Genomic DNA, 11927 nt, shown 5'->3' with positions numbered 1-11927 from the left:
TGGGAATTCCCTGCAGTCTCTTGGGAAAAGGCCTTGTTGGTCAGTGTGGCCGGACGCTGGTGGACGGGGGTGTGCTCACCGCCTCGGTGCAGTTTGTCTCCGGGGGCAGTGCAGCCGGGTCCTCACAGTGCTCCGTCGGGCCGTCCAGTTTCTGCAGTTTCCCGAATTCCAGGGGGCTGATTGTTACGCCTGGACAGACAGAGCAGCGGTCAGGGCTCTAGAGCTCTAGTTAGCGGATCAGCCGGACTGAGGGCCCTGCGGGTCTCCCTCCCTACCTGCCGCAGTGACCCTGTCGCTGTCCTTGATGCCGTTGAAGTCCCCACACAGCCCGCAGGTCTGGTTCCTGTACTGCTCATCGATCGCCACCTGCAGGGCGAGAGGAGGCACTGCGGTCAGCAGGGCGCCCAGAGAGGGACGCCTCTGTCTGCTGCTGGGTCGATACCTGCAGTGCCCACCAGGCGGCAGCAGCGAGCAGCTTGACCTCACTGCAGAGCAGCTGTACTGAACAGCAGCAGACCGTGACCACGTCTGTTCCCATCGATCTCAACCTCCTGCTGGTGAGTCAAGGGAAGGGCGAGGCGCTGGACCACAGCGCCGATCCCATCGAGAGAGACAGGTTACAGAGACAGTGAGAGGAGGGTCTGGAAAGAGCTGTGAGTGAGGTTCCTGAATCTGTGTTTTCTTCCTGCAGGCGTCCGTGAGGCCGGTGCGTACCGAGAGAGCGTCCTTCCAGTCCCACTGCAGCTCCAGCCCCAGTCTGGCCGTCACCCTCAGGGACTCCCCGCTCCTCTCAGCCAGCACTCCTCCCTGGATGAAGGGCAGAGGCACCCTGGTGCACAAGGGAGTGAGGTCAGAACCACACATTGACACACACTGGGTTGCAGGTCAGAACCACACATTGTCACACACTGGGATACAGGTCAGAACCACACATTGTCACACACTTTGGTAACAGGTCAGAACCACATATGTACACACACTGGTGTACAGTTCAGAACCATGCATCTGTTACATACTGGGGTACAGGGCAGAACCACATATGTACACACACTGGGTTACAGGTCAGAGCCACACATTGACACACACTGGGGTACAGGTCAGAACCACACATTGTCACACACTGGGGTGCAGGTCAGAACCACACATACTGTAGATACCACTGGGGTACAGGTCAGAACCACACATTGACACACACTGGGGTGCAGGTCAGAACCACACATTGTCACACACTGGGATACAGGTCAGAACCACACATTGTCACACACTGGGGTACAGGTCAGAACCACACTTTGACACACACTGGGGTACAGGTCAGAGCCACAGTGACACAAATTAGGACGGAGGTCAGAGCCACATTGTTGTCACAGACTAGGGTGTAGGTCAGAACCACATAGTGGTACACACTTGAACAGAGGTCAGTACTACACACTAAGACAGAGATCAGAACAACGTTTTGACACACTCTGGAACACAGGTCAGAACCATGCATGAAAACACTGGGAAATAGGTCAGAACCACACATTGACACACTCAGCTGCATCATGACTCTACAGTCTGCAGTAACTTCTGCGTGTTCCAGACTCACAGCTCGCCATTGACAGAGACTGTCTCCCTGCGCAGCTCCAGAACCATGCCCTCCAGCTTCATGGTGACCTGGCTAACAGCAGAGTCACTGGGGGTCACATTCCTGCGGATCTGGATGTTGAAGTGCTCATAGGCAGCACGGCAGTGGGAAGCCAGCACGTAGTTACAGGGGCCTGGGAGCTGATAGAGCTCCCCGTCAAACATGCGGTAGTGATGCCTGCCCCAGGTGCTGCACACTCCCCGGGGATGAGCTGAGACACACAGAGAGAGAGAGCATCACCTGAGCTGGAGATACTGTAGAGACACTCAGTCCAGCTCCTCTGTAACTTCACACTAACACTCCCTCATCAGAGCTGTAGATACTGTAGAGACACTCAGTCCAGCTCACCTGTAACTTCACACTAACACTCCCTCATCAGAGCTGGAGATACTGTAGAGACACTCAGCTCATCTGTAACTTCACACTAACACTCCCTCATCAGAGCTGTAGATACTGTAGATACTCAGTCCAGCTCCTCTGTAACTTCACACTAACACTCCCTCATCAGAGCTGGAGATACTGTAGACACTCAGTCCAGCTCCTCTGTAACTTCACAATAACACTCCCTCATCAGAGCTGGAGATACTGTAGACACTCAGTCCAGCTCCTCTGTAACTTCATACTAACACTCCCTCATCAGAGCTGTAGATACTGTAGAGACACTCAGTCCAGCTCATCTGTAACTTCACAATAACACTCCCTCATCAGAGCTGTAGATACTGCAGAGACACTCAGTCCAGCTCCTCTGTAACTTCACACTAACACTCCCTCATCAGAGCTGGAGATACTGTAGAGACACTCAGTCCAGCTCATCTAGTATTTCGGTTGAGAGACTCTTACTTACCCACAACACCAGGAAGCACTTGTATGGTGGGGACAAGAGGAATGTTGTTTCTTATCAGAATCGGATTGATTTTTGGTGGATCTTTTAAAAAATAAAAAACAAGAGTTAGTGTGATTTTCCTATCAGGTTAAGACAGCAGGAACTGTAAAGAGTTCTTGTACATGAAATCTCTGCTTAGAGAGAAATGACAAGAGGCCAGCCGGCCTGTATTGTACTGAGCACTCTAGAGGTTTCATTCGTATCTGATCAGTCCTGCCTTGTCTGGCTGTGAGCTCTCAGCTGTCCTGTATGGCTGTTGATGAGGTGCAGCAGGATAAGGACAGCCATGTTCACCTCAAGGACAGGACAGCTTCGCCCCAGACAGCCCTGAGCCAGCGCCAGCGGGCAGCGAGACCTCAGAGAGGAGCAGAGCACGATCTCACCTTCCACTGCAGCTGCCAGAGCCACACTCGCCATCCACACCGCCGCCCAGACCGTCATCTTCCTCGGGGTCGCTCTGCAGACTGGTGCCGTGAAGGTGCTGCTCTTCCCTTTATAGCCCCAGGCTCCGGGTTCGTGGCCCCTGAGGGTGGACAGGAGGGGCAGGCTGACAAACAGGCAAACAGAATTACAGCCGATCAGCAAACAGATTTTCCAGAGCCGGACTCACGCACTGTTAGCACAGGAGGGCTGGGATTTACTGGAGCTTCTGTATGTTCTTCTGCTCTCCCTGTGACATCAACAAGAGAAGAGTCGGCCCCTACGTGACTGGGGGTCCTCTGCTGATGTTCTGGGGTCACCCTGTGATCCGGAGAGAGTTGGACCCCGAGTGAGAAGGGGACGACTGTGGACACTGAATGAGCTGAGACAGAAATGTGGCTTAATGATCCAATTCTAGAGTCGGAGAAGAGAAAGAGCTGGTTGAAGCTACAATGAAGTTTACTGCAGTGTTCTGGACATACTCTTCATCACCTGTGATAGACATACTCTTCATCACCTGTGATAGACATACTCTTCACCGCCAGTGATGGGCGTGCTCTTCATTGCCTTTGACAGACATGCTCTTCATCCCCATGATGTAAATACTCTTCCTCTCCTGTGATGGGCGTACTCTTCCTCCTCCATGACCTGCAGTGACCACTAGCAGGCCCCCCTCTCAGGGATCTCCATGTCAGCGCTGGATCTCTGCTCTGAGCAGACAGTCGTCCCTCACAGGGAGCTGAGATTCCCCTCCTGTCCTCTCAGCTCAGGGAATGTGTGAATTTCAGTAACGCTGATCACTCATGCTGTATATTCTACCTACAATCTCAAATTCAGGAGTTTTATGTTCATTTTTAGTTGGCAAAATGCTTCTGGAGAAGAAAGTGTAATTATCTGTTAATCGGGTTGTTACGGCTCAGTGAAATTGATTATAATAAAGGGGTTTTAATCCACTGTTAATTTTAGCCACTAGACACTCCTTCACGTGTTTATTACAGTATGTCACTCACGCCCCAGTTCCTAATTAGACCTAATTAGACCAACTCCACTGTATTAAATTAATCTGCATTATATTTCTAATCCAAACACAGTTTGAGCCGTGCTTGTGCGTACAGACATGTGAATGAACAATTAGCTCTTAATTCCCCAGGCTCTGGAGCAGGACTGGACACGCAGCACAGACTGGCACTGAAATCTGATCGAACTCCTTCACTAATTACAGTAACTCGTTACTGTCGCTGTGATGTCCGCATGAGGAGGAGCTCGAGGGCGGACAGGCGGTCTCCCCGCTGACCGCTGGCCTGGTCAGTGTGTGGCCGAGCTGCCCTGTGGGGCTGTATTCTGCCTTGTGTGCTCAGGATCGCAGCAGTGCTGCAGCTCTGCTCCAGGCCACTCCCTGGCCTTGCTAATCCCCTGCCCTGGCCCAGCCCAGGACCAGGATGTGGTAAACCGCTTCTTCTGCCCTCACAGTTGGGCTCCTGACCAGACCGCAGCGCTCTGACCCTCAGAGGACACTGCTCGCAGCCCCTCAGATGGACGAAGTGGTGAGGACTGTGTGTCTGAGATCCTGGACCCGCCAGAGCCCAGTAAAACCACAGGCCCAGCCCTCCACTCACACAGCCGGGCCCTTGAGGGCCACTTCAGCCCTGCTAGATAGGAATATGGGGGCCACGTGTAACGTCCTTAATGTGTGCCCTAAAACATGGATGTTAGGCGGGAGTTATTTCCCAAATGAAATAGGATTAGTGGGGACCGGGAGGATGTAAATATTCCCCTGAGGCTCGCGTGCGACACATTTCTCCACAAGAATCACAGTGTTTGAACAGTAAGAGAGACCAGGACCTGCCAACGCAATTTCACATGTCCATTCACGTCTTCCAGTAGAAACAGAGCGCTGTACTGACTGGTTACATTGAGCACGGAAATCTAATTTAACTTTGATCTGAAACATTTTAGAAACACTCAGAATTGGAAAATTACCAATAGTGTGTGTTTTGAGCCATGGACAACATTTTATAACATTACGTTCATTTCAACATTTAACTTAAAAACCACCATCGCACACAAACTCAGTTGAGACAGAAGTTCCTTCTTTTTCAACCAGAACCTGATAAGGTGGGTCCCAGACTTCTTAACACACAGCTCTGACATTCCCTACACGTCCCCTGGATCACCACAGGGCTGTGTTTCACCTCCTGCTCTACATTCTGTACACTAATAAGCATCAGAGCAAACACACAGATGTCTCGCATAAGTCTGTTGAAGACCCAGCCCTAATCAGCTTATTAAAATGCCCAGAAAACCATGGGCCCAAATCTAAATGATTTGAGTCAATGTTCTGTTTGAAGTTAAATGTCTTGAAAAGAAAGAAACATTTTAGGAATGATAAATTGTCAACAATTATTTGTTTCATAGAAAACCCAGCTAATTCAAGATAAACAGAACTAATTTCACTCTTTTCTATAAGTTATGTATTGAAAGTGTCTTAACATTCTGTCTCTCTTGCTGGTTTGGCGACATCAGTATTGTTAATTATAATCAGTTGGGTAAATCAGTGCAAATCAGTCGGTCAGTATTAAAGTCATGGGAACATCAGAAAGGAAGGCTCCTTTTTCTCTTTCTAATAATTGAGTACTGATAATATGTTTGTGCTCATACAGTACTTGAGCTGTTTTCTCCAATTGAACATTTTACTTTTCATCCAATGAGTCCTCATTATTCAAACAGGGGGTCTCTACCAGTCCTGTTCCTGGACCCTTGTAGTGCCTGTGGTGGGGGAAAGGAGGCAGGAGATGCTCAGGTTGGGGTTACAGTCTTGCTGCAGTGTCTGTGCTCATGGGACTGGGAGATGCACCAGACTATCAGGTAAAGCTGATGGGTGTCACGCCCGACATCCCTCCCTAGAGGGCGCTCCACTGCTCCCATTATTGTCCTTGTGGTTAAGCTCCCCAGGTGTGCCCTCTTAGCTGTATTATTTAAAGACCAGCTCCTCCAGTCCTCGGGGCTCATCATTAGGATCAGGATGTCGCGAGGCCTGCCTGGCACCAGGAAACCCTACGTCTGTCTCCTGGGGGCACAGGTGTCCCCGACACCTCCCGCTTCCTGAGCCCGGGGTCTGGAGGGTCTCGCCCTGTCACCCCTGGACCTCGTGTTTTGTCTGTCCATGTGTTCTCCCCTCCTGGGGATTTTAACCTTGTCTTGTCCCAGGATGGATCACTCGCCGCTGGACCCCCGGACTGGGCCCTGACCTGCCTTTGACCTGTTTGGATTTGGATGCTATTCCTTGTCTCCCCCACTCACTGTCTCACGGACTGTCACTATTATTTTGTGCACTATTAAACCCCTGTGTGTTTCCTTTCACCACGCCTCCTGTCTACTCCAGCTCTTACCACATCGCACAGGGTCTCCTACAAGACCCGACACGGATCTCAGTCCGTGTTCGTTACAATGGGCTGATTGGGCAGGACAGTCTCACCTCCACGTTTTTTTTTATTTTGACTGAAGCTCAAGTGCAGAACCGTCCACAGAGAGGGCTACAGCACTGGCTTTACAGAGCTGATGGGGGCCAATAAGCAGGACTTCAGTCTTGTCACTGTTTCGATAAAGGAAAGTTTGAGTCATCCATCCATGCTAGAGATGCAATTAGAGAGAACAGGGACAGCCACATCAGGGTCAGATTTAGTATGGATGGAGATTCAGTTAAACTCAATTCAAGCTTTATTGTTCCCTACAGTAGGGGAAATTAGTTGTATGGCACAGTCAAACACAACACAATGACAAATACACATTATCAAAGGGAAGAGAATACAGTAGTGTTACAGGACATAAGAAACAAGAGACAAAGTAGTCACTTTGCGTTGTTGAAGAGTGTGATTACAGTGAGGATGAAAGATTTCCTGAGTCTGCTGGTTTTACACCTGGGGGCACAGAGGCGTCTCCCAGATGGGAGAAGTGTGAATTCACAATGGAGGGGTGAGACACACACTCCCTGATGCTTTTGGCTTTCTTAGTCACCCTCTGTCTGTAAAGGATACTTCAGTTGATTTGATTATTCCTGATTATTTTGCACCTGATGTTCCCTAATTGACCAGCCTGTTACAGTTACTGGTACTCATGTTGCCACACCAGCAAGTGAAGCAGGATGTGAAGACACTTTCAGTGAATGATTTGTAGAAAAGTGTAAGAATAGTTTTATCTGCCTTAAAGTGCCTGGGTTTCCTAAGAAAGAAGAGTCTCTGTTGGCCTTTTTTATAGATCGTGTCACAACATTTGTCCCATCGTTTGTCTCTGAAGTGACATCAGAGTGAGAAGGACCGTCCACACCACTACTGCTACTGCTGAATTACAAACATGTCATCATATATCTATAATATAACAACTAACACTCTTTATATAAAGTTTTACTTAGCATTTTTGATTAACTATGCCGACTGCAGCGAGAAGGTTTTTCAGTTTTTCGGTTTTCAGCAACCAGCTTAGGCATTCGGCATCATCGACAATTTCAACAGGCTGCCCATCTATTATAGTGGGTTGAGGGGGTGTGGTCTTTTTCCTACAATCAATAACCAGTTCCTTCGTTTGTGAAACATTTAACTTTAGGGAGGACTCGTTGCACCAGTTAGTAAAATCATTTAGGATGGGCCCATGATGGTATTCTGTGTCCTTTAATAAACTGACCAGGGCTGTGTCATCAGCAAACTTCATGAGGTGTCTATCTGTGTGTCTGCTTATGCGATCACTGGTTTACAAAATGTACAGCAGAGGGGACAAGACACAGCCCTGTGGTGATCCACTTGATGTGTAGCGAATGTCAGATAAGCACTTCCCCAGTCTGACCTGTCACAGTCGTAATCCCTCCTCTTGGGGGCGCTCCATCCCTTTCGTATTCTAGTTGATTATGTGCACCTGCCCCCTGTTTGTCTCCTTATTTTAGCCTGGTGCTCCCACTATTCCTGGCTCAGCACTGGGAGGTGGACGCCCAGAAGCTCGTCTACCGGCGTGTCCAGGAAAGACCCGACGGCACAGGTTTCATCACAGCATCCTGACCATCTGAGTCCGGGGCTCAGAGCACCTGGCCTCTTCATCCTGGTTTTATTCCCTGTCCCTGTCCCAGATCCCGTTCCAGATTTTAACCTTGTTTGTCTCATCTTAGATGGATCCCCCGGTTTCGGACTTTGGACTGCGCCCCGGGATTTCCCCTTGGAAACTTGGTTGCCGTCACCCCCCCCCCCTCCCCGTCTGTCAACCCGTCCTGATTCCTCTTCGTCTCCTCCCCTGATGTCCTTATCAACTTACTTCTGGATCATACCGTCTGCACAGGGTCCTGAACAGCGCTTAGCAGGAGCCTGGACCAGCTCCCGCTACAGACCTGTTGAGACCTGTTAGTTAGGAAGTCTAGCACCCAGCTTATCAAGTTCTCATTCAGACTGAAGTACAATACTTTGAGAGTTTCTGTGCAAGCAACAGTGGGTGTATTGTGAGCAGAGGAGAAGTCAACAAATAAAATCCTTACAAAGGTCCCTGGTTGGTCCAGGTGTTGATAGACCAGATTTAACAACGTGTGTAATGCATCGTCTACTCCCCTCCTGTCCCTGTGTGCAAACTGCAGGGGGTCGATGAGGGCTTGTGTGCTCTTTGTGATGTGGTGCTTCACTATTCTCTCAAGAGCTTTCACTGGGAGAGATGTGAGGGCAACCGGCCTGTAGCTGTTAAGGCCACTAGGCTGGGCAGTTTTAGGAACAGGAATAATGATGGATTTCTGCCACAGAGAGGGAATGATCTGTAAGTTTAAGGACATCTGGAAGAGAAAACTAAACATATCGCAAAGCTGATCTGCACAAGATTGTAGGACCCTACCACACACACTATCTGGACGTGCACTTTTCCTTATATAAGTTTCCTAAAAGGTCTACGTACCTCTGCTGTGTCAATTTAAAAAACAGCCTCTCCAGATCCAGGGTGAATAGCACTATGAGCTGAGCTGGTTGTAGATTTCAACTCAAAGAGGGTATAAACCTCATTCAGATCATTGGCCAGCTGTTGCCCACCCACACCACTTAACAGGGTACAGTGCTGCCACTACGCTTCTGAGGGATATTGGCTATGATTTTAATGCCCTGCCATGCCATCCTGGTGTCACCTGTTGTCATGGTGTTCTCTATTTTCACCCTATACTGTTCCTTAGCTTTCCCGATCTCCCTTTTCACCTCTCTCTGCACTTCCTTCCTGAGCTGGGCGTCCCCTTGAGAAAAAGCCTGTTTCTCTTTTAGGAGGACATGATGCAGGCTTTGTGTTACCCAGGGTTTTTTATTGGGAAAAGCCTTTCACGAGGAATGACAACACCCGGGATGAAAGCGTCATGGAGCGAAACTGTGGCTTAACCCGCTCGGCTGAGGGCTCCCGGCCAGAGGACAAGGTTCTTCTGGGGGGTCCTGGTCTCCCAGCGGGACCCCAAACCACCAATGCAGAATTCTGAAGCGTGGAGGAGGGGAGAGGAACTCGTGGTGTGAACTGTGGGTCATCGCAGAGCTCGAATAACAGCTGAGGGAGCGTTTGTTTAGGGTCATTGCTTGTAAAGAAGGAAGGCCTCCGAAGACCTGGGCGAGCTGCTTATTAAAATACATCCGCATTGAGCAGCAAGGAGGCAGCCTTGAGCTGGAAGAGACGTCCTCAGTAGCTCCGGATTCGCGAGAACTTGGTAAACGGGAAAGGAAGTCACTGGCGTTATTAAATTGACTAAAAATGGCGGTGTTATCTGATTGGATGAGTTTCCAATCGTACCCCCAAAAGCAGCAGTGGAAATTGGAGACTCGTCCGCTGTATTGGTACTGTGAATAGACTGAGGGACGGAGGTAACCGGCAGCGTCTCGGCCTCCTGTAACCATTGGATTTGATAAGAGTCTCCTGGGCAGACAGGGTGAGTGTGTAACGCTGAGGCGTATACACCTGCTGACGTGTGGCCTCCTGGTATCCGAGGCAGAGTTAAGTATAAGGGACTAACGGCTCGGATTCTTACGGATTCTGGAACAGGACTGAAAGCGCTGTTGACCGCTCAGCGACTCCATGTGGGCGCCGTGGAGAGGAAAACAAAAACTCCGGTTGGGAGAAGACAAACCTCTGGGGGTCCTGGCCCAATGGATGCCCCTCCTCCAGACAGCGAATCGTTTGAGTGTGGCTCGGCCCTGTAGTGCTGCAGCTGAGAAGACGCTGGACTGACCCAGAAGCCGGTGTGGCCTGGAAAGCGGAGCTGGCATCAGCAGCAGCGCAGAACGAGAGGAATGAACCCGGGGCCGAATGGGACGCCGGGGATAGAGACACCAATGAGTCGGGGACACCAGTAGGACCTACCTGTACTGATATCAAGCTTTGGGAACAGCAGAAGACGAGAGGGATAGACCTGAGGCCGAACTGGACACCGGGGACCAAGACGCAACGAGACAAGGACACGAGACATAAGGGCTGAATTGGACAGAAACACGAATGAGACAGGGACGCAAGACACAGGACAACTGCTGACCCGGGGCCGAGGAGACGGCTGCAATAGCAGTGGAGACAGGAACCCGGGGACACGAGATGCAGTAAAACACACGGGAGAAAAGTGAGATTAAAAGGACATGGAGGAAGAACAGAGGGGGCTTGAGATTCGGAGGGGTGAGTTTAGACGCGATGAGGAAGACCAATACAGACCGCTGAATGAAGAAACGCAGGGAGACTGCAGAATGGACAGTCGTGGTATTTCAGGGCTCAGAGGCTCCGTCCTGCTATGAGCTGGGCAGCAGCGTGCCGAAGAGCCATGGATATTTACTCTCCGAAGTTCAGAGCTTTATTTATCTCTTTCTTCACGGTGAAACAGGTTTGTGGGAAGCTGGGGAAATGCAGGTGTGTTGCACTTTTCTCTTCCCTGCTCGTGGTCCACACATAGAGAATGAATGCGACTCACGTTAGCAGTGCGGGTGGCGAATGTGAAATAAGCAGCATATTTTTTAAACCCAGAGCCCGGGTCTGTGGACTCGAGGGCGGGATCAGCAGGTCGGCTGCACTGGAGTGTGGCGGTGCTGATGACGTCATCAGGAGACGCGGAAGTTTACCGGGAGCGCAGGATACGATAAGTATATCTTTGATAGGAGAATATGTAATATTCCTAAATATAAGTCCTGAACGAAAGCTGTTTAAACGTGGTCTAGTGACGTTGTGCTACTGTCCGGGTGATAACGGGAGGACAGGTTTCGAATGGGAGGTTTGCGAACGTGGCGGCCAATGCGCGTTTGCCGAGAGCAGCTCATTTCAAAACACAACAGGAGAAGTAAGCGGATAGTTGAACGCCAGGGGTTTGGACAGGACGGGGGGACGACGGCGGGTCTCGGTCTGGGGAAAGACATGAGCCGCAGGTGTTGAAAAGCGACGAAGAGTCAGATCGATGGCCAGCTGGTACGCGGAGGAGGAGGAGGAAGTCTGACTCCTGGCTGAGATCGACTGAGCATCGGAGCAGCAAACGGGAAAACTGATTGACGGTTTAGGCAGCGTCTTATACTGTCTGTGCGAGACAGCGGGGCTCATGCAAGAGAGAGAGATGGGGAGCTCGTAGGTATTCGTAGCGTTCTGGAGAGGACTGGATTGTCAGGAGCGATTGCTAATCACTGACAGCTGAGTCTGGTTGAACCTGGTTGTTGTCGTCCCTCCCGACCTGCTGTTATAAACTCCCTTTTGCGCTGAGTCGTGGGGCGACTATGCCAGTGTGAAGGTGGACAGGGGGTACCGGTGTGCCACACTGGGAGGAGTTACCGCTGCAGATGTGTGATTCAAGGAGACACAGCAAGCCCACTTATAATGCAAACACTACAGTTTTATTGCAGCTACCAGAAGTTCAATACAAGCACATGTGAAACGCAGTAAAATATGATCAATGTCATATCCGTTGGCCTAATGGTACATGCAATATTTAGAAGTACATTGTTTTATTATATTATACATGTGCTAATGTCATTATCATCTACTCAAGAA

At 50.2% G+C, this 11927-nt stretch overlaps 1 protein-coding gene across 1 annotated transcript; it reads right to left on the bottom strand.

Annotated features, from left to right (window-relative positions):
• Positions 1 to 40: 40 nt before the first annotated feature.
• LOC148819682 (mucin-2-like) lies at positions 41 to 3572 on the bottom strand. Its single transcript, XM_088935213.1, has 6 exons — positions 3559 to 3572; positions 2891 to 3054; positions 1586 to 1835; positions 715 to 829; positions 276 to 366; positions 41 to 189 (listed from the first exon to the last, which is right to left on the bottom strand). Exons 1-6 carry the CDS (start codon positions 3570 to 3572, stop codon positions 41 to 43), a joined length of 783 nt encoding a protein of 260 aa, XP_088791339.1.
• Between the last annotated feature and the right edge of the window lie 8355 nt (positions 3573 to 11927).

Source organism: Atractosteus spatula, chromosome 16, assembly GCF_055471065.1.
Source record: "Atractosteus spatula isolate fAtrSpa1 chromosome 16, fAtrSpa1.hap1, whole genome shotgun sequence".
Taxonomy (NCBI): Eukaryota; Metazoa; Chordata; class Actinopteri; order Semionotiformes; family Lepisosteidae; genus Atractosteus; species Atractosteus spatula.
The sequence above is the reverse complement of the archived record's forward strand: the minus strand, read 5'-3'. Positions and strand labels throughout refer to the sequence as shown.

Excerpts from the sequence above, each read along its gene's own strand:
- LOC148819682 (XM_088935213.1), bottom strand. Across the intron at positions 1,836-2,890 it reads TCTGGCAGCTGCAGTGGAAG|CTCATCCCCGGGGAGTGTGC; the intron begins GTGAGATCGTGC and ends TGTGTGTCTCAG. Across the intron at positions 830-1,585 it reads GTCTCTGTCAATGGCGAGCT|GGTGCCTCTGCCCTTCATCC; the intron begins GTGAGTCTGGAA and ends CTTGTGCACCAG.